At 35.4% G+C, this 23,720-nt stretch overlaps 2 protein-coding genes across 3 annotated transcripts in view; one reads left to right on the forward strand and one right to left on the reverse strand.

Moving 5' to 3' along the window:
- LOC114325142 (protein Abitram) overlaps positions 1-23,720 on the reverse strand; it is a 187,100-nt gene that overhangs the window by 44,633 nt on the left and 118,747 nt on the right. The gene's annotated exons all lie outside the window — the stretch shown is intronic.
- LOC114325141 (dual oxidase 1) overlaps positions 1-23,720 on the forward strand; it is a 78,959-nt gene that overhangs the window by 8,667 nt on the left and 46,572 nt on the right. The window contains exons 2-7 of one of the 2 annotated variants that reach the window (XM_050663523.1): positions 8,785-9,075; positions 13,383-13,544; positions 13,793-13,977; positions 20,076-20,319; positions 21,086-21,393; positions 22,875-23,267. In XM_050663523.1, coding sequence (XP_050519480.1) covers positions 8,785-9,075; positions 13,383-13,544; positions 13,793-13,977; positions 20,076-20,319; positions 21,086-21,393; positions 22,875-23,267 — 1,583 coding nt within the window. Of the gene's footprint in view, positions 1-8,784; positions 9,076-11,165; positions 11,260-13,382; positions 13,545-13,792; positions 13,978-20,075; positions 20,320-21,085; positions 21,394-22,874; positions 23,268-23,720 lie in introns of those variants that run through there. The other variant, XM_050663524.1, reaches the window with a different exon arrangement.

Genomic DNA, 23,720 nt, shown 5'->3' on the forward strand with positions numbered 1-23,720 from the left:
CGTCATTTACGAATCTTGGAACTTTATTGTTATTTATTGCTTCTAGTTCTTTTGAGCACACTAAATAACCCTTCGTCAAGATTTCTTCGTGGAGAACGTCCATGATTAAATTAGCGACGTAAATTCCACAAATATACGTAGTCTCGTCCACAGCAAACAGGTGTAATTGTTTCCCACTAGTGTTTTTATTTTTTTGTGGGTTTATTGTAAATGCAATTAACATATCTTTTCGCAGAGTACTTCATCCGGCACATGTCTTCAATAGTATGTACTTTTCCAAAAATGATTTGAAACTTTCATTTTGCAATTTATTTAATGGAATATCAGAGTCCACAATTGCACTACATAGATCAAAATTAAATTTCTGCTGTTCGCAAATGCAAAAAATTATAATAGTACATAAAAAAGCACCAAATAAGCACAAAAATTCAAAAAAGGCATAATAATTTAAAAAACGCAAAAAAGCATAAAAAGGCTGTCAAAATGACTTATTTTTGCATATTTCGTTCATATTTAAAAAGAAAATAGTCCTGCTTGTATTATTTAACATAAGCAATATGGTTAGAAATCCGGACTCTAATAATGAGGCAAGTTCAAGAGAAATCGTTAAAATACAACAAACCGGCATATTTATGTTTCGTCCACCTTAAGAAAGTATTTGACAGGGCCAAATTAAAGGACTTTGTCCATTTGTTATACTCAAGAGAGGTACCTCTAGGAATAATTAAAACGATCGAAAACATCTACCAGAACAACACAATAAAATTAAAAGTAGAAGATGAACTAACTGGTCCAACTGAAGCTGGCAATGGGATAAGGCAGCGGGATTCCTTGAGTCCTTTATTGTTCAACCTGATCATGGATCAAATAATAAAAAAGTAAGGACTAAAAATTATACCAAACGGGAGAAAAACAACTTAACATAATCTGCTCTGCAGACGATGCAATACCAATCTCTCAAAGTGAAGATGATTTACAACGTATGCTGCACCAATTTAACATAACCGCCAGAAAATTTAACATGTTAATTTCCCCAAAAAAGACAAAATTCATGATTATAACAGTAAATCCAATAAGATGTAAATTGGAGCTGGAGATTCAGATAATAGAACAAGTGATGGAGTTTAAGTATCTAGGATCTAGGCCTCACACTATCTAGCTACGGAAGGCTCGAAACAGAAGTGAAGGATCAAGTGAATAGAGCAAACAGAGGCGCAGGTTTCCTGAATGACACAATATGGAGAAATAAACATGACACAGACACAGAGAGGACAAAAAGATGGCTCGAAACAGCGGAGATGAAAACCCTCCGAAAAATCGATGGTAAGACTCTATGGGACAGAGCTACAAGTACAGATATACGACGGAGGTCAAGGAGGACAACATTAATAATTGGGTAAGAAGAAGAAGACTAGAATGGAATGACCATATAAGCCGAATGACAAGAAATAGAATAGTAAGGACAGCGACAGACGGTTCGCCAATAGGAAGACGATCAGTGGGAGGACCACGAAAACGATGGAGCGACAACTTAGTAGAGGCACATTGAAAAAACAGGCAGAGTCATGCCTATACAAAAAGAAGAAGAAGAAGAGATTTCGAGGGTGTATTTCGATCCGAGTGGTCAAACAATTTAATTAACAAGTCTCTAGCTCGTAAACTAAAAGAGATACAAAAACGTTTTCAAATAAATTTGTTCCTTGATAAAAAACAAAGAAAATGGGGTTTATTAAACTTTAATCCCATAATTAGAAAACGAGATATTGTAAAATTAGTGCAAAATGGTTGCAAAATAAGTATTTTTCGAAGCTTTTTCGAGCGTAACTCTGCCTCTACGCATGCAAATGAGCTTTACAAAGTCACATTTTAAATCTTAATTTATATACTTTCAACCAAAATTTGCTCAATTACTTTCTATTTATTGTATTACGTGGTATTACAGTTATACCAGTTTGAAGTTGTAATTGTTTTAAAAAAATTGTAAATTAATTTGTTTATAAGGGATTTAAGCAGATTTGAGAAATAAATATTTATACTTGTATTAACAGTAATGATAAAAGAGCTCCAAAGGAATAATTATTTGAGCTTGGGAAAATATCTGTACCTATGTTTGTTTTTGGCCAAGATATCTATATTTTAATAGAGCGCTCTGAGGTGCAAGATCGGCTTGCAACGAAAAGATATGCGCGCCAACCGCTCTATACAAATTATAGCTAATATACAGGGTGATTCATTAAGAATGTCCAATCTCTGAGTTGTAGATTCTAGACCTCACAATATTAAGATTTAACCCAAATCACCTCAATACAAGAATATTGGAGATAATGGATGTAAAGCATACAATAATGGACGATATAAAAACAAAGCAACTAAGATGGTTTGGCCACGTACAACGTATGGAAGAAGACAGATTACCCAAGCAAGTGCTACGATGGGCACCAAAAGGACGGCGGAAGAGAGGAAGACCTAGGAAAAGCTGGATAGAAGGAATCCATAGGGAAATCGGAGAAAGAGGCTTGAACGAAGACATGTGCTACGATCGAGAGCAATGGCGATTGGGAATCGGAAGACGTCGTAGAACGTTATAAACCGATTATATATATATATACCTCAATAAAATGTGGCTCATTATTGAGTTACAGGGTGTTTTATTTAAAAATTTAAAAATTATTTGTATCCAGTACTTTAAAAGTACTTGACATATCCTTGGGAGAAAGTGTAGATACTATAGCTATACACCCTACTAAATTATGATAAATAAACGTCTCTGGCTACTACCAGAGGCGTACGACAGGGGACAGTGAATGTTTATCCCTTCCCAAATTCTACGCCACTGACGGAATTGCTATTTTAGTGCAATTTTTCTATTCTATAATAGTTTCTGTGTAAATAATATACTCTTCATTCATAACGACAAAATCATTAGGTTGCGAGATATTTGAGTTAAAAATCAAGCGGCACGATACATTAATCAAAATAATTTTGCCATTTCATTTTTAACTTCAAATATCTCGAAAAATAATAACTTTGTCTTTACGGATGAAGAGTATAATATTTACATATTAAATATTAGAGAATCCAAAAATTATGCTAAAATAGCAATTCCGTCAGTGGCTTAGAAATTGCGAAGGGTCAACCATTAACTTTTCCCTGTCGTACGCTTCTGGTAGTCGCCAGAAACGTTTATTTAACATAATTTATTAGGGTGTATACTGTACAATACCTACATTTTCTGCTAAGTATGATAAGAATATCAAAAATAGTTTTAAAGTACTGGGTACAAATAGTTTTTAAATTTTTAAATTAAACACCCTTTAACTCAGTAATAACCCGGTCTATATAGACATTTGAAATAACAAAAATTGCCGGAGAACCAAATTTTGGTGGAGAGCTAGGGTATACCATAACAAATAAAGTTTTAAAAGTCCCCATCGATCCCATGTGTGCAACAAAAGTTATTCGGGGTCAAAGGTCAAAATTTGAGATTTTTTGGATTTTTTTCGAAAACGGTAAGTTTTATCAAAAAAGAACTTTAAACCAAAGTTGTAGATCTTAAAATTCTCTACAAAAATAGTCCTTACTATTTTTTTCCTAAGAGTTGCCATTCCTGAGATATCGCGATTCTAAGAGTCACATTATACACCATGATATTATGCCCACGTTTCCACACCACCTGTGAGTTAGTGTACATACTCGGTGCGTTTTTTTTACCGTGGTTTCCCCTGTATGCCTACTCCACTAACTGTTTTGACAATTTTAGGATAATTTAAGAAAACAATACCGGTCAAGTTATAGATATTACCTTATTATTGATATTGATTATTGATATTGCTATTGATTATTAGGTTAACTATTTTTTTGATTTCTTTAGATATTTTAATCAGATTCATATTCTTGAAAGTCTACTTCAATAGTCAAGTCTTCTTCGATTTCATATTCTTCCTCTTCATCTTGCTGGATGTTCAAAAATTGTTCGAATGTGACTGAGTCATTGGTCTCTTCATTAAAATCACAGGAGTCTTCCTCTGTTATACTAAACTGGACATTTGAGCAAGACTGACCTTGGCAATTGGTACACGCTAGAGAACACAGCAACCCAACTTTTTTACATCCACATTTGGCACTACAACCTTTTTTGCAATTGAAAAAAATAGTGTTGAGTTTTTCTGGAGCAGGTGGGAGTAAGATTTTAATCGGTTCCAGAGTATTATCTATTAATTTCCAACCCCAGTCTTCTGGATTCAGTTCATTGCCTAGCCATGTTTGAACTTGATAATATACTCGATACAAATGTTGAAAAGCAGATGCTGATGTTGGAGGAAGACATGATAGTTGTACTTGTTTCTTGTTTCGCGTATTTTTTACAAAAGTTAAGTATCGGCTTTGTTTATCTACACATGGTCTAGTTATACAATGGTATCGGTATTTATCAAGACAACTAATTTTTTTTGAGCTCTATAAACCTCAAGAAAAAAGCGAATTCCTTCCCTAATTATTGTTTGCGGTGTGGAATCAAGTTCTGTAAAAACTTAACAGCAGTCAGTCAAATCTTTTTTTTTTCGAATAATTTAAATACTGACGTTTTGCCCCTTCTGTACATTGCTGACGTAGTGTCGCAGCCGGTTATCGCATATAAAAATAAAATGTACTTTTGGAATTTGGGATAAGCCGATAAACTTTTCAAAGAATATAACTCTGTTCGCTGTTTCTCCCTTCCAGGTTTCAGAAAATAAATAACTTTATCTACTGGAGTCCTTGCAGTAAGCATAACTAACAAATCAACATCTTCGCCAACTACAATTGTTGTGTTTGTTGCCTTAAATTTTTCAATTGCTGTCTCAATTATAAGGACATCTGCGTCATTTTTAGCTTGTTTCACTTCAATATTCGCAGCTGTTAATTTGTCAGTTAACATGGAAGTGAAACGACATTATTATTAATGTTAGCGAAAAATTGTTGCTAATTCGCTGGAACTGTTATATTTTCATCAAAGATAATCTAGGAACCCGACGATGTTTTGTAGTTCGACGACGTTGTTCTGTAGCTTTAATATTCTTTGTCAAGTCACTGTAGCCGTCAAATACCAATGTCACTGTAAGCCCGTAATGTCTGCTAAATGGTAGACGCTTGTAATAAGTGCTTATATTCACTTGAACTGAACCTTTAGCACTAAAAGAAACAGATAATATGAACAAGACCTACGGACAATACTGTAGCCATTGTTTACAATAGACAATCTGTTCTTTTTTAAACAATGGTATAGCTAAAAGTTTTTCACGCCACGTGGATAGAGGAAATTCAGTTTGGGACTGATTATCTTTTGAAGAAATTTTTCAGAATAGTATAATATATAGAGCCACAAATAGGCATTTATACTTGTCTTAAGTGCCACATTATGTATATACGTGGCTTATATTATGTGCATATAATGTATAAAGTAACTTTTAAAATCGCGATATCTCAGGAATGGTAACTCTTAGGAAAAAAATTGTAAGGACTATTTTTGTAGAGAATGTTAAGGTCTACAACTTTGGTTTGATGTTTTTTTTTTGATAAAACTTACCGTTTTCGAGAAAAATCAAAAAAATCTCAAATTTTGACCTTTGACCCCGAATAACTTTTGTTGCACACATGGGATCGATGAGAACTTTTAAAACTTTATTTGTTATGGTAAACTCTAGCTCTCCACCAAAATTTGGCTCTCCGGCAATTTTTGTTATTTGCCAACTATTTTGATGTCTAAGATGACCGGATTATAAGGAGACATTTTGTTTAAGGGATTTTGCTTAAACAATAATATTTTGAGGTCTAGAACCTACAACTCGGTGATTGCACATTCTTAATGATCGCCTTGTAAGATATACAGGGTGATTCATTAAGAATGTCCAATCTCTGAGTTGTAGATTCTAGACCTCAAAATATTAAGACTGAACCCAAATCACTTAAATGAAATATGGCTTCTTACTGAGTTACAGGGTGTTTTATTAAAATATTTGAAAACTATTTGTACCCAGTACTTTAAAACTATTTGACATATCCTTGTGGTACTTGAGAAAGTGTAAGGACTGTACATCCTACTATATGTTAGATAATCGTTTCTGGCGACTTCCAAAAGCGTACGACAGGGAAAAGTGAATGATTGACCCTTCCCAAAATCTACGGCACTGACGGAATTGCTATTTTAGTCCAATTTTTAGATTTTCTAATACCTACTTTGTATGTTCATAACTTACTCCTTATTCGTAACGAAAACGTCATTATTTTTCGAGATATTTGAAGTTAAAAATGAAACGGCAGGGTTATTTTGATTCATGTATTATGCTGCTCAATTTTTACCTTCAAATATCTCGAAAAATAATGATTTTATCGTTACGAATGAAGAGTATAGAAAGTATTGAGAATCAAAAAATTGTGCTAAAATAGTAATTCCGCCAGTGGCGTAGAATTTGGGAGGGGTCAACCGTTCACTGTCCTCTGTCGTACCTTGTGTGTTTGTGTTTTTTTGCCATTTGTAAGCTTTTAACTACTATAATAGTTGATATGTAGTCATAGTGCAATGAGACGTTGTCATATAATATGTCTTATGCTAGGGGAATATCTCAGAAATAGACAAAGTTAACTGTCTATTGCTGAGAGTACTGTCCACTTTTTTTCCATTTGCTTTCCAAAATTCCGCTACCCAAAATTTTTGATTAAGTTTGACAATTTATAACTTTATTATTTGTGCTCCGATTTTCAAGATTCTTGCATCAGTTTGTAGGTACGTGTATTGATATCGTTCGTTATTATTCCGGTAACAAAAAAGTTTTGCTTAGATGGCATTATACAGGGGTGAATGGAAGCGTTGTATTTTCTCCTAACTTTAAAAAATTCTGTGGAAAAATGGAATAGCTGATTTTGTTTCATAGTTCTGTCATATTATCCCGGAGGTGTCACTAAAATTTTGTGTTTTTGAATTATCCGAATGTCTCTTTTCTTGTAAGAACTGTAAACAAAAACACTGCTTTGAAGGCTTACTTAATTAACCATTTTTTGTGAATAAAAACACTGATTGACTCATAAAATAGAGGTTGGGTTGATAAAATTAGATTGGCCCGTATGCAGCCCAGATCTCAATCCTATTGAGCATTTATGGGATGAATTAAAAAGAGCTATTCGCCGTCATCCTAGGCCTCCAGAAAATTTGGTACCGTTATGTCCCTGGTAGAGGAATATCGAGCTATTCGCCAGGCAAGGATAACACATCTTTATCCGATGCTAAACAGATTGCGAGCAGTCGTCGTTGCAAGAGGTGGACATACCCGCTATTGAATTGTTTTGTTTTGTTGTTCATTTTGTTTTGTTTTGTTAATTTGAGTGCGTTTGATATTTTTAATTAAATAAACCTTCAAAGCAGTGGTTTTATTTACAGCTCTTATTTTTACACATTTTTAGCTTTAATCAACTTTTTTTGGTACGCGGGATCCAGGTCTATTGGGTCATTTTGAGTAAAAAGGTCCCTTGTCATTTTTCTCTAAAATTGATTGTTGTCGAGTTATACGCGATTTAAGATTTGAAAAATGCGAAAATGGCCATACAACTCGACAACAATCAATTTTAGAGAAAAATCAAAAGACATTTTTTGTTCAGAATGACCTAAATTATCTAAAAAAATTGTTCAAAGTGAAAAAATTATTTTTGTGAATTTGTTTAAAAAAAAATTGTTTGAACAATTTTTCGACCAAGGTACCGCCTGGAACCTTCAGAATTTGTTATAAGATCGTCTTTTTGTGTAAGTTTTTGCAAAAAATCTAACCGAAATAATTTCGCTAACGTGGGTAACGATACATCCTGGACTATAGCTCTAATTGTTAATAATTAAAAACGACAGCTTTGTAATAAAATAATGACAAAAATTTCTTCAGGATCTTCATGGAGGGGTTTTAAACTTTGATTTGACTTTATAATTCACTTTTTGACTTTCATAATTATTATAATTTTTAATCGACTTATTAAGCCTTAAAAATGGCCATTTTCGCATTTTTTAAATTTTAAATCGCGAATAACTCGACAACAATCAATTTTAGTGAAAAATGACAAGAGACCTTTTTTACTCAGAGTGACCCAAGTGATCTAAAAAAATTATTCGAAATGAAAGCATTATTTTTGTGAATTCGTTTTAACAATTTTTCAACCACGGCAACGCCTGGCACCCTGTGGATTTGTTATAAGGACCTCTTTTTAGTAAGTTTGTGCAAAAATCGAATCGGAATAATTTCGCTAACGGGGGCGACGATACATATCGGTCTAATTAGTTATTTGATAGGTGTGCGATTTTTAAATCTTGTCGAATTATCATTTGAGCGCCACATAATCGTTCGCTTATCGATGAGATCGAATTACCGCCCACACACTATTGCACTATGTCTGGAACTTTTCCACGAAATCGGGGTATACATAGTTAGGTATTTGTTATTTACAGAATGGGTGTTTGGTATTTTTATAGCCAGATTTTTTATTTTATATCTATAGAGAGACTAATAATGCCATATGCCATCCAAACAAAGTAAAACTGAACTATCCTAAAGGATGGCGCCCGTGTGCATTGCACACTTTGCACATATGGTTGCGGGGGCCCTGAATACATGTACCTACAAACTGATGCAAGAATCTTGAAAATCGTAGTACAAATAATAAAGTTTTAGATTGTCAAACTTAATCAAACATTTTGGGTGACGGAATTTTGTACCGGTGAGTGTAGAAAGAATTTTTTATGTTTAATTTTTTATAATTTTATATTTGTAGTAATATCGCAACAGCCTGCGATTCCTGTGAATCCACCTGCGAATCCAGTTCCGACTCCAGCTCCAGCAACAACTCCAGCTCCCACGCAGACGTTTGGTGGAAAGCCGCCTGATAGTGTGTGGGTGGGCAATTACACTACGAACAAACAGAGAAGGCATATTTTCGGCGATTGGTTACTAAATGGAAATTGGAGTGACAACTTTACACCTAGTCCTACTTCCAAAACAGTTGAATATCCAGGCTATGATGGTTGGTATAACAATTTGGCCCGGCCAGATTCTGGTGCAATTGGTAAGTATTGATGATGTTTATTTATACAAAAGTTTTTGTTATTTCCATCTATTTAAGTTTGTTTTGCATCTATAATTATGTTTTTTTAATTAATATTTTGTATAACACCAGCAGAATCCGACGCCGTAATAGGCATAAGGAAAAAGACAAGAAGAAAAGAAGGAGTGTAACACCAGCAAAAAAAGCTAATTTTGGCGCCCCCCAAACAGGGCCGCCCGCCTGCAGTACATTCCTTGCAGGCTCTGACAACATTACCTGGTGACCTGTACGGGCCTAGTCCCATTGAGTTTTGTAAATCATCATTCAATATTCGCTTTTTCACTGCTGGACATAGATCTACCTCATAATTTTCCATCTATTTCGATCTTGTGCCTCTTGCATCCAATTCATATGACAACGTACAACGTTTTAGATCATCAGTCCAACGTTTTTATGGACGACCTCGGCTTCGGTAGGCATCATCTCTTGGTTTCCATTCCAGAGTCCCCTTTGTCCATCTATTATTCTAGCCACGTGACCTGCCCAGTTCAATTTCAGTGTTGCTACTCCCTCTACTGCATCAGCCACTCCTGCTCTTTGTCGTAACTGCCGTTTTAGGATCTTGTCTCGTAGTAAAACGCCCAACATTGCCCTTTGAGACACACGGATCTTTTGAACTGTTCTCTTCGTCATGGTCAACGTTTCTGCACCGTAATTCAACACTGGCGAAACACACTGATTAAAGGTTTTTCTTTTAAGGCATATTGATATGTCAGACGATTTGAAAATATGGTTCAGCTTGCCGAAGGCTGCCCAAGTCAGTCTTATAGGACGGAGAAGCTCAACGGTTTGGTTATATTTTCCTATACGAAGCTCATGACCTAAGTATTTATAGGCAATTACCTGGTCTATGGATCTTGTTCCTACGCATATCATATCTTCGCTGAAAACAAGATTTGTCATCATTTGGATTTTAGATATATTTACTTTCAATCCCCCTTCTAGCGAGGAAAATCAGAGCTGATTTAAAAGTTCTTTGGCCTCATCTATCCTATCAAAGGGTTTGTAAAGGGTAAAGGTACAAGAGAACAAATCCTCAACCTGAGACAACTCATTGAAAAGTCTAGAGAATTTCAAGTACTTATGATTATATGCTTCGTTGACTACCAAAAGGCATTTGATTGTGTAAGCTGGATAAATCTGTGGTCAATTTTAATAGAAATGGGCGCACCAATGCACCTGGTGACACTTATTAAAAATCTGTACCAGTATAATATAGCGACAGTACGACTAGATCAGAAGTTCTCAAACCAATTCAAGACCGAGAGAGGTGTTAGACAAGGATGCGTGTTGTCACCTGACTTATTTAACATTTATGGTGAACATGTCATGAGGATGGTTTTAGAAGGATGGGCCGGTGGAGTAACAGTAGCTGGTAGGAAAATCTCCAATTTAAAATTTGTTGATGACACTACACTTATAGCAGCAAATGAGCAAGAAATGTTTGATCTTCTGCGAAGAGTTGAGTACGAAAGCAGTAAAGTTGGTCTGAAAATCAATAAAGCTAAAACAAAAATAATGGTGGTCGACAGATTCGACACTATTCAACTGACTAACATGTTACAGGAATACCAGATAGTAAACATCTTTATCTATCTCGGGTCTAGTATAACTAACGATGGTAACTGTGAAACAGAAGTTCGGTGACGTATTGGTATGGCAAAAATGGGTACACGGCAATTAGACCAAAATCATTAGACCGAAAGCAGTAGACCGAGCTCATTAGACCGAAAAGCAAAGCACTTTACCGAAACCTCATTAGACCGAACAGCATTAGACCGAAATGGTAAATAAATTTAAAAAGTTTGCAGTAAATTATGCTAAGATTTTGTACATCTGTCTTTTTGTTTATTGTATTTTTTTTGTATTATTTTATATATAGACTGTGTAAATTGTTACTCTGTACAGTCTGATATGAAATAATGTTCATCCGTTAAACGAATTCGTGACGGTAAAAATACATTAAGGGTAGAGTGACGTTAACAGCATTTTAACTGTTTATAATAACCATCCAAATAACATTTAGTTTTAATTAAATTAGTCTTATCTCTTTTACTGCGACAAGTAACTACTAGTAAACTACCTCTGCTAAGAACAAGATATGACATGAGGACTGGGTACAGCCCTAACAATCCACGACAACAAGTAAGTACTATAATAGTTATCTACATATTTTGCAAGTTACAATAAAGACAGTGTAAATTTTTTCAGCAAAAAATACTTTCAGTGTAGCATTCTACTACACTGCGCGTCATAGAAAACGGGCACCCTAAAAATGGGTCATTTTTGATGTTGCGTATCTCCTAAACTTGTTGTCCGATTTAAGTGATTTTTTGAATATGTTATAGCCTTATTCTTTGTCAATATCCCTGTAATAATATTTTTGCTAAACAGGCAAATTTTCATTGTATATCGGGTGTCCGAATCAAACTGTGTTTTTTTCTCAAAGTTCACAACACCCTGTGGAATATTCTAGCATTTATAAAATACTGAAATTAAAACCCAACTATAGCCTCAGGTTTTCTTAACATTCTGTTTTGTGATTCATTCGCTTATGTTGGATAATACAAAAGTTATGTACTTTAACAACTAGCCATGTTCTTCATCAGTACAGGGACTTTTAGACTTACAGTAAAGGGTTTTAGGGACTAAATAAGTTCGAGAAACTTTAAGGGGTAATTCTGCATTAAAAAATAATGACAGTTTGTCTTATAATCATATATCCGCAAATGCTTCGTTTCCGAGATACGGGATGTTAAATTTTTTCTTACAAACTGATGATTTATTTATTGCTTTAAAACCGGTTGAGATATGCAAATGAAATTTGGTAGGTTTTAAGAGATGGTTATTGCGCATTTTTTGACATGCAACTAAGAATTTTATATTCACCATTGGAGCGCATACGGGTAATATGACCGATCATATTATTCGTATGCACGCCAATGGTGAATAAAAAATTCTTAGTTATATGTCAAAAAATGTTCAATAACTACGTCTTAAAACCCACCAAATTTCATTTGCGTATCTCAACCGGTTTTAGGGCAATAAATAAATCGTCAGTTTGTAAGAAAAAATTCAACATTATGTATGTCGGAAACGAAGCATTTGCGGACATATGTTTATAAAGCAAACGGTCATTATGTTTTCATGCAGAATTACCCCTTAAAGTTTGTCGTACTTCTTTAGAAACACCCTGTACTGATAAAGAGCATGCCTAGTTGTTAAAGTACATAACTTTTGTATTATCCAACATAAGCGAATGAATCAAAAAACAGAATGTTAAGAAAACCTGAGGCTATAGTTGGGTTTTAATTTCAGTATTTTATAAATGCTAGAATATTCCACAGGGTGTTGCGAACTTTGAGAAAAAAACACAGTTTGATTGGTACACCCGGTATACAATGAAAATTTACCTGTTTAGCAAAAATATTATTACAGGGACATTGACAAAGAATAGGGCTATAAGATATTCAAAAAATCACTTAAATCGGACAACAGGTTTATGAGATACGCGACATCAAAAATAACCCATTTTTTAGGGTGCCCGTTTTCTATGACGCGCAGTTTAGTTTAACACTAAATATTCCAAGTTTTTCGGTCTTCTGCTGTTCGGTCTAGTGAGGTTACGGTAAAGTGCTTTTCGGTCTAATGAGTTCGGTCTACTGCTTTCGGTCTAATGATTTCGGTCTCTTTACAGTAAACCCAAAAAATGCGATGAGTCGCCTAACTAAAGTTTGGAAAGACAGATCTATCTCTCATAATATCAAGATGAGACTGGCGAATGCCCTTGTATTCTCAATATTTCTATACGGAGCAGAGACTTGGATTCTTCGCGCATGCGAGCGCCAAAAAATTGATGCCTTTGAGATGTGGTGCTGGAGAATGCTGCGCATAGCTTGGACAGCTCATAGGACAAACCAACTCAATATTAAAAAAAGGCTGTCCACACTATGTCTGCAATTCTTTGGTCACGTGGTTCGCAGAGGTGATGACAGTTTGGAGAGATTAATTGTTTCTGGAAACGTTCCGGGGAGAAGATCAAGAGGACGATCACCAACTAGATAGTCTGACCAAATAAAGCATTCAGCTGGAAACTCATTCTGAGAAGCTCTAAGAGCAGCTGAAGATAGAGACCAATCTAGATACATTGTTAGGAATATTGGAAGAAATCACGATCCTCAGTAATGGGGAAACGACAAGAGTAGTTAATTTTATAAATGTAACCATAACTAGCAACATCAAATATTTTTATTTTTCCAATTTTTTAGACAGACCTTTATTAAGGAGGTGGCCAGCTGCTTATGAAGATGGTACCTACTTACCATCTGGATCTGACAGACCTAATCCATTGGTGCTGAGTGATCAGTTACTTAGTGGTGCTATTGGACAGAAATCAAACATTGGAAGGAATGCCTTATTTGTATTCTTTGGTAAGAAACATATTGAGCTCTTCATTTAGTCCTTCCTATGAACTTACTCACCACTAAAGAATTTTTGTGATTTTTAATTATTGTATATGTCGAATTCCACAAAAAATGTCCACTTTTTAATGCTAAAACTTTGATTTTGAACTTTGAGGATACACTCGTGGGACCAATTTTTTTTGTTCTTTAGTACTTAAATTTGAAGGAAAAATAGTCCGCCAGACTAATTTCACGACTAAATTTTCTTTTTAAAGGTCAGCAAGTAGTCGAAGAGATTTTAGATGCTCAAAGACCTGCATGTCCACCTGAGTACTTTAATATAGACATCCCAGACAATCACACATATAAATTAGAGCATCCAAAACATTCAAAACTACCTCTGCTAAGAACAAGATATGACATGAGGACTGGGTACAGCCCTAACAATCCACGACAACAAGTAAGTACTATAATAGTTATCTACATATTTTGCAAGTTACAATAAAGACAGTGTACATTTTTTCAGCAAAAAATACTTTCAGTGTAGCATTCTACTAGTTTAAGGCATTCTGCACACGAAGCGTATCGTCATAGACGCGTATAAGTTTCGTCATGCAGCGACGATTCCTTTACGCCTTAGAATCCGCAAACGATTCGATTTGCAAGCGTCATGTGATCGTCTTGTTTTAAGGTTTTCCGTGCTTTTACAGTAGTTGCAAATATGTTAAGTGATGAAGAGGACTAACATTTGTTATGTTAAATTATCTTCGCCACCGCAAAAAAAAAGAAAGAGGAAATTTTGGGTGCATCCTTATATCTACAAAAACTACAACAGAAGGTTATTTATTGCCGCCAAAGAGTTGTCGGAAGATGACTCTAAATTCCACACATTTTTCTGGGTACTCTTGTTTGGGTAATATTATATGAACACTCATAATTTTCAATCAGTTGGACAAATTTTAATATTTGATCCGCCATTCTCATAAAGTTCCTTCAAAAAAGGTGTTCTAACACTCAAGCGTACTGCAAGCTACTGACATCGTTGAAGCTTGTCTGCGTTGACGATTCCGCGCCGCTTACGCTTCGTGTACAGTATTCCATAAAGACACAAGTGAGCAGCACGAAAGCGTATGCCTTTCGTACGTCGCATCTAATACGCGTCTATGACGATACGCTCCGTGTGCAGAATGCCTAACACTAAATATTCCAAGTTTTCCTTTTTTGTAGCTGGTTAATACGGAATAGTTTTTGAGGTTTATAAAAAACGGATTAGTATAGAATTCATTATTCTAATGGTCTCTTAAAAATAATGGTAAAGTAATAAAAGTAATCGCCTAATAAAAATAACTGCTGTGGTGTACCCTCCTGGTCTAGGGTACACTACAGGCAGTTCTGATGACTCTATAAAGAAGAAACATATATTATGTAGTCTAGTAGCAACATAGGGGGTCCCGTGGGGACTTTTAGCTTGCCGCGATTTGATGGTGGTATTATAGGTTTTTTGGGTCGCTGAATCCAATGGAAGTGGTCTGGAAGCCCAAATGTGGTGCGTTTAATTATTAATAACAAATTATGGTAAAATTAGGTGTTTTTCGGGAATTATTAGAAGCCCTGTAAATAAACTGATAGTGTTAAGATCTTCTCTGATGTATTTTTGGTCGCTGAATCGAATGCGACTAGTCGCGATTACTCAAAATATGTTCCTATTTTGTTAATAACAAAATAATTGTTTATTCGCCGAAAAGCTCGAAATAATGCGCTATCTACAGCAAGTTTGTAGTCTTTTTCATAGTATTTTTATGCGCTAAATAGATTGCCACTAGTCGTGAGAGCTCAAACCACGTTTCAACTTTGTTATTAAAAATTATTGTAAAAATAACGGTTTATGGTACGTTTACTCACTGTTTTTGCTCTAAATTAAAAAAAAAAAAACCACTTGGATTGAAATGAAATTTGGCATACACGTAGCTAACATGTCAAACAAAACAAGTGATATTGTGCCGATGTCTGCTATTACCCTGGGGGTGAATTTCACCTCTTTTTGGGGGTAAAAAAAGAAACCTTTAAAATAAGTCCGGAAGTGGATAAACTGATTTATTCTAAGCAACTTTTGTTCTATACAGTTTTTTAGAGAAAAGTCAATACTTTTCGAGTTATTTGTTTTTTTTTTGTTGAAAAATGAACATATTCACTCGCAAATAACTCGAAAAGTATTGACTTAGTAAAAAACTGTATAGAACAAAAGTTGCTTAGAATTAATCAGTTTACCCAATTCCGGACTTATTTTAAAGATTTCCTTTTTCACCCCCGAAACGGGATGACACTCACCCCCAGGGTAAAAGCACACATCGGCACAATATAATTTGTTTTGTTTGACATGTTAGCTACGTGCATGCCATTCCAAGTCATTTTTTAAAATTTAGAGCAAAAACCGTGCGTAAACGTACTATAAACCGTGATTTTTGCAATAATTTATTAATAACAAAGTCGGAACGTGGTTTAAGCTATCACGAATAGTGACAATCGATTTAGCGTATAAAAATACTAGGAAAAAGACTACAAACTTGCTGTAGATAGCGCATTTAGAGCTTTTCGGCGAATAAACAATTTATTTGTTATTAACAAAATAAGAACACATTTTGAGTAATCGCGACTAGTCGCATTCGATTAAGCGACCAAAAATACATCAGAGACGACCTTAACACTATCAATTTATTTACAGGGCTTCTAATAATTCCCGAAAAACACCTAATTTTACCATAATTTGTTAATAACAATTAAACAAACCACACTTGGGCTTCCAGACCACTTCCATTGGATTCACCGACCTAAAAAACCTATAATATCACCATCAAATCGCGGCGACCTAAAAGTGCCCACGGGACCCCCTATGTTGCGACTAGACTAATGTGGTGGTAGCCCCCGAAATAAATTAAATCTTAAGCTGTTTCTAGTTATTTTAGTTTTACTCACATGTTGAGTCATCATCATAGTCATTAACATCTTAGTAGATGTGTTGTGGTTCATAATTGGGCTTCAGCAGCTCGGACAGTTTGATTGATAAGTCATCAGTTACATGTATTGCCTCAGTATACTGTTTGTTGAGAAGCTTTTTAGTAATGTCCGCCCATCGCTGTGGAGATCTTCCGCGTTGGCGTTGAGTCTGAGGCCTTCCTTGGACCACCAACCGCTCCATTTTGTGATCACTCCGATGGATATGACCAAAGAACTTTAAAATTCTAGAGTAAACGGTACTGGAGAGACGCTGATCCGGTTTAATTTCATCCAGAACCGAGACATTTGTACGGCGAGCCGTCCATGGAATTCGAAGCAGGCGTCTCCATGTCCACATTTCAAAGGCGTCTATACGTCGTCTATCTGATTCTTTGACTGTCCATGTCTCGCATGCATAGTAAAATATGGAAAAGACCAGAGTTGAAACGAGTCTCTTTTTGTTTGTCATAGTAATGTGACGATCACGCCAGACCCCGTTTAGTTCACTCATTGCTGCTCTTGCTAGTTGAATGCGTCTTCTAATTTCGGGTTCACAACTGCCTGTGTTGTTAACTAGAGCTCCAAGATATATCATAGATGAGACTACCTCGCATCCCGCAATAGTTTGGGTTTCAGGAAACTGTTGTTGGCGATCAATAACCATGATTTTGGTTTTGTTGTAGTTAACCATGAGTCCAAATTTAGCACTTTCTACCTCGAGTTTTTTTAATAATTCAATAATTTCTTCTGGAGTAGAGGCTAGAAGTGTAGTGTCGTCTGCGAAACGCAAGTTAGATATCTTAACACCACCTAGGTTTACTCCTCCCTCCCAACCATCCAAGACTCTGCGCATTATGAACTCCGAATAGATGTTAAATAATAAGGGAGATAAAACGCATCCTTGGCGTACTCCCTTCTCCAAAGTGCATTTGTCAGACAGGTATCCGTCCAGTCGAATATATGCCAGGTTATCTTGGTACAGTTTGCTAATAAGGTGAGTCAAGTGTTTAGGTACACCCATTGTCGTCAATATGTGTTGAGTACTAGGAAGCAAAAAAAATTTGTTGGATTTTTACCTATAGATGAGTAGATAGGTGTAAAACGCATATTGTAGAATCACCCAAGTCTACTACTTATCGGTCTGTTTGGCTTGCAAATTATAGAAGGCTCAGCTTAAAGGTTTGTTACCAAAAATTTTGCTTTCCGACCTATAGAGATCTATAATAGTACTTCGGTCCTTTAGATTTCTCTTGCCTGAACTTCTCCACATACTGCGAGGCGCATCTACGGTCTTCTGGTGATGCGAATCCAGCTGCCCGGTACAGTAGAGATAGAGGGGTAGATTTCATACAGCCGGTTGTTATTCTACATGTTTCATTTAATGCAGTGGTGACTTGTTTTGGGCGTATCTAGATCTACCCCACATGGGACAGGCATATTCCCCTGCTGAGAAATACAAGGCGTCAGCTGTTGGTTTTAAGACCTGTGGGTTTGCACCCCATTATAAAAGAATTCGGTTGTTGTGGGGTAGTTAACTAACTGGAGGTGAGGGTTGTCTTGGTAAAACACTACTTGTTCATATTTTATTTATTGAACACTTGCTAATTAGAACAGTAACTAGTTGGTCGACGAAAGTCTATATTCTAACTAGCTTGATGGTTGAATAATGAATGCTGAATAATGAATGATCTCTTTCTTTACTTGTTACGTATCTATAATCAATCCCAATTGTTTATTATGATTGTTGACACGATACGACCTAATGAAATAATTATATCAAAATAGCTGACTAAGGTGTTCTTGAAACAAGTGCATTATATTGGGAAATCTGTGTCACCTAGTTATTTACAACAACAGGCAATCTTTGTTTTAAGATATTTAAAAATTAAATGAATATGAGTTGCTTTTATTTTGGAATGATAATATAAATCCTGTACACCATAATATGCTCCTTACAAGTTTCCGGATAAGGTTGTTTCTAATAGTAACCTTTTGTCTTGTACTCTGGCAGTGGAATTTATATGTTTGTCACCGGTCTAGTATGACTCCAAGATATTTGTGCCCGTCAGTATGTTCCAAGTGTTGTCTCTCTTTCACAAGAGAGTTGTTCTAGAGTGCTTATCATCTTTGGTGCTTTGCAACGATGCAGTGGTCCAAAATCCCGAAAAGCTGGCCAAAAGTCAAAAAAAAAAAATTCAACGTTTCGAGAATATTGTTATATTTTCTAAAAGAGAATTAAATTCCCTATTCAGTGTTGGCAACCCTAGAGCTATATCTCGTAGGTATATCTGAATTTCCAGATCAGTTCAAAGTTGACCTTCTTACGGAACAGAAGCGCAGTTAAGAATAACGAATATTTTATACGTACAGTCTTGTGCTTGTATCTCGAAAACGAAGTGCGCAAATTCAATTCTGCAAAATGGAGGATATTCGTGGATACATCTTTAATAAAAGCCGATAAAATAAAAATATTTGTATGTCCGTTATATTTAGTATATTTTAAGTTGAAATTAAGTAATAAGAGAGTAAATATTTTGAAAAAATTAAATTTTTAGATAGGCAAATAGTTATATATTCCAACGAATTCCAAGATGTTACTATAATCATCTTTTAGCTTATATTTCTCTCTTTAAGATTCAAAAAAAATTTGCTGCCACTATCTGCCCCTTTGGTTTTGTGAGAATTTTTTGTACAAGCGCTCTGCGCTATGAGTTTCAATATAAATCGTTAACAACGCAGAATAAACAGATCATGCCGTAGCATTCAGGGAGTTGTTATGACTGTAAATCTTCAGTTATTTCAGTATCATAGGGTAAAATCAGAGATAAAAGTGTCAGGTACAGTATTGTTGAAAAATAAAGTAAAAATTAGTTTTGACTTTCATATGATTAATAATCGAATTTAACGTTGGAATAAAAAATCCGCCATTGCATCCGCCATTTTGTTTTTTGAAATTTCGATTTCGGATTCGTAATCAGCAACCTCAAAAACCCCCGGATATCAAATTTCGACGGTATTACATATATTTAAAATACATAAAACCGCCATATTACATCCGCCATTTTGTTTTTTTGCAATTTAGACTTCGGATTCGTAATTAGCGACCTCAAATACCGCTGGATGCCTAATTTCATGCAAATCAAAGAAAGCTTTCATATTTTGGCCATCTTTTCGGGTTTTTGGACCACTGTGCGATGGTTTGCTTTGTCATTCAGAAGAAGTTGCTGTGCTATCTGATTTGGCGTTATTGAACACGGCTGTTTCACCTATGTGATATAGACAACATCATCATCCTCTCTCAATCCACTGCTGGACATAGGCCTCCCCTGTTTGTCTCCAAAGTGTTCTATCTTGTGCTTGCTGTACCCAGTTTTTTGTTGTCCTTCGTAAGTCATCTTGCCATCGTGTTGGTGGTCTTCCTCTGCTACGTTTATCGGCTCCTGGTCTCCATTCAACTAGTTTGCGAGTCCATCTTCCGTCCTTCATTCTGGCAACGTGTCCAGCCCAGATATAGACAACATAAAATATAAATGGATTAATACGTATATATTCTATATTTTTTAGTTAAACGAAATAACACCATACATAGATGGAGGTCTTCATTATGGCATCACCAAACAATGGTCAGATCAGCTACGAACATACGCGAATGGAACGGTAGATCGTAGGGGACGTTTAGCTTCCTCACATGATGGATTATTCCCAGAATATAACACCAATAGACTACCGATGGCTAACCCACCACCCCCATTTCACCACGCTTTGTATGTTAAGCAACATGAAACTGCCAAAGTGGCTAGGTTTTTTAGTAAGTAAATACAATATGGATAAAATCAAATTATTTAACAGTAAATAGGCTATGAGTAGGTACTCTACGCCACAAATTATAAATTTTCCCAGATCTACCGAAAAACTGGTCATTTCACCATATCTGGCAACGACGCCTTCCATAAGAACCTAAATGTTAGAGCGAGATAGAAAATCAATTTTTACCCAGATTTCAATGAGTGGTCATTGCAAAGGGCAGGGGATGACAAATATGGTTTTCATAGAAAAATAAATATGGCGGCATTTCCAAAGAGTCACTATATCGTATCTTCGTTGTGCAATGCTGCCATGTTTGTTTTTTCTCTATTACCCTCGATGTCCAATTTCCTTTCATTTAACGCCTCAAACGCCAAATAGGACCAATAACAGCTGAGATATAAGCAATGCCCTTTTGGCATGCTGTCATGTTTGTTTTTGTCTTAAAAATTCATCTATGCCCAATCCCCTTTCACTTAACGTCTCACATGCTCCAATCGGACCAATAACAACACCGACGAGCCGTTTTACCCACACCACAAAAAGCTCAAAAAATGACCAGAATGAACTTTGGATTTTTTTTTAAAATTTCCCTACAATCTGGGGAAAAATTGATTTTCTATCTCGCTCTAATACATAGGCTCTTATGGAAGGCGCTGTTGCCAGATGTTGTGAAATGTCCAGTTTTTCAGTAGATTTGGAGAAATTTATAATTTGTGGTATTTGAGGTAAAAACTTAGCCTATTTACTTTTAACATCAAATATTTTAGAACTGGGAAATCCCCGAGGAAACGAAAACGCGTTCCTTCTAACTTTTGGAATAATGTGGTTCCGCTGGCATAATTATTTGGCGGAGCGCATATACCATCATCACCCAGATTGGTCTTCTGAAAAAATATTCAACGAGGCTAGAAAGTGGGTAGTAGCAACGCAACAGAGGATTTACTTGTATGAGTGGTTACCACAATTGCTAAATGAAGACAACCCTTTTGGAGACTATGTCAGATATGATGCCAGTATAGATCCACAAATAGACCAGTTTTTCCAGAGTGCGGCTTTCCGATTTGGACACACATTGGTATAAGATATATATTTTTAATTAAAGCTTAAAGCTATATATGCGTATATATATATATATATATATATATATATATATATATATATATATATATACAGTAACCGCCACCCTACTAGACACATAGGAACATTGAGCTATTACAGTCCTGGACCCTTCACTTGTTGCAATGTTTGTTTTTATGTCTAGTGACGTTTAGAACGTCAGAATATCTATAGAAACTGCATATCAACATATAAAGTTGACAATTAATAGATCAGCTGTGTATGACATTTATAGCTGTCATTTTGTTAAAGTTGTAAAACCGCCACCCTACTAGACACATAGGAACATTGAGCTATTACAGTCCTGGACTCTTCACTTGTTGCAATGTTTGTTTTTATGTCTAGTGACGTTTAGAACGACAGAATATCTATAGAAACTGCATATCAACATAATATAAAGTTGACAGTTAATAGATCAGCTGTGAATGACATTTATAGCTGTCATTTTGTTAAAGTTGTAAAAGTTTTTAAGTATTGTAATATTCTTGGTGTTTAAGTAAAGCTATTTTAAAGCAGAGCAACAATACTACTAATTAATGCATTTTTTGTATGGAAAAACAATTATTTTGAATATTTTATTGACAGTACATGACAGAGATGAAAGTCACATCAGAGAACGGACCGGATTAGCCCATAAGCATAGCAATTAGGTACCTACCCATGTATCTAGTAGGGTGGCACTTACTGTATAGGTATGCTTTCTGTGGTTTTCCGGGTTTAACTCCGCGTTGAATAATTTTGGTACAGTAAACTCTCTCTTAACGGACACCTCTCTTCGCCGGACACCTCTATACGGACGATTTTTAAAACAAAAATTATTCGGCCATATATGAACCTGTACCCTGTAACTCCCTTCGACAGACACTCTCAACAACGAACGCGGACAGTAAATGAGAAAAATTAACTTTTTTTCCCAAATATTTTACAATATAAAACTATATGTATATTATAATAAATTTATTATTTCAAATCAATACAGATGTCTACGACTTGATATTTGATACTGTTCACGTTATCAACACTACATAAGTAATAAAAATTTAATGTTATTGTTGGTCGGTGAAAGAAATGCGACACCAGTAAATTGTTAATTGTATTTTGTATTTAAGAATTTTAATTATTATTCGCGATACGGTCACCTATATAGTCGACCGTGATGCGCATCACGCATGAATTTAACATGAAATTATGTCATGTCAAGTTGTGTACTTACATGCCGATAAAAGCAATGATTTCTGAAGCCGGCACTATCATACCTTTTGGTCAATTATTGCTAATAGGGAACTGATGGAAAGGATGGATTTAACTGCATTGATTAGCAAATATTTGGGCAAATGCTTAAGGTGGAAAATGGCGAGTAACAGCCAACAATTCCGTGCTTGATAGGTTGTTTGTTTTAAGGAATAAAAATTGCGATGTTGAACTAATATTTCATTGTAGGTACTTCCAGGGGTATATTTAAGAGATTACGCTAGAGAGGGTTGTAAGACTACTTTTAGTAACTGGAAGCAGAATGCTATAAGAACTTGTAATATCTTTTGGAGACCTCAAGATCCTATGCTTACAAAATATGATGATAACCAATCTTTAATTAACATGGACAGAATTCTTATGGGCATGTCTTCACAACTATCAGAAAGGGAAGATCATCAGATTGTCGAAGATTTAAGAGGAAATGTTTTTGGGCCTTTGGAGTTCCCCAGAAGGGATTTGATGGCTGTTAATATACAGAGAGGTAGAGATCATGGCCTACCTGATTTTAACTCAGCTAGAAGAGCATTTGGACTGAAACCGTATACGGATTTTAGTAATTTTACCCAGACTAACGATACGGTATGTACCTACTAAATGATATTTGTTTTTTTTTATTTAAGCCTTCAGTTGTTTTATTTAATTTCATCAAATAAATTAATAACAATTTTTAACAATATAATATTGACTAAGAAATTATAAAAGAATTCTTGTAATGGTTAAGTAATGTTCGTCCATTTACTCACGGTTTTTGTTGCGAATTTTAAAGAACCGCTTGGATTGACATGAAATTTGGCATACACATAGCTAACATGCCAAAGAAAAAAATTGATATTGAACTGATGTGTGCTTTTGCCCTGGAGGTGAGCTTCACCTCTTCTCGGGGGTGAAAAAACATACGTTCAAAATACGTCCGGAAATAGATAAACCGACTAATTCTAAGTAACTTTTGTTCGATAGAGTTTCTTCACTAAATCAATACTTTTATAGTTATTTGTGAGTGAATATGTTCGTTTTTCAACAAAAAAAAACACG

The sequence above is a fragment of the Diabrotica virgifera genome, chromosome 10 (genome assembly GCF_917563875.1).
Source record: "Diabrotica virgifera virgifera chromosome 10, PGI_DIABVI_V3a".
NCBI lineage: Eukaryota > Metazoa > Arthropoda > Insecta > Coleoptera > Chrysomelidae > Diabrotica > Diabrotica virgifera.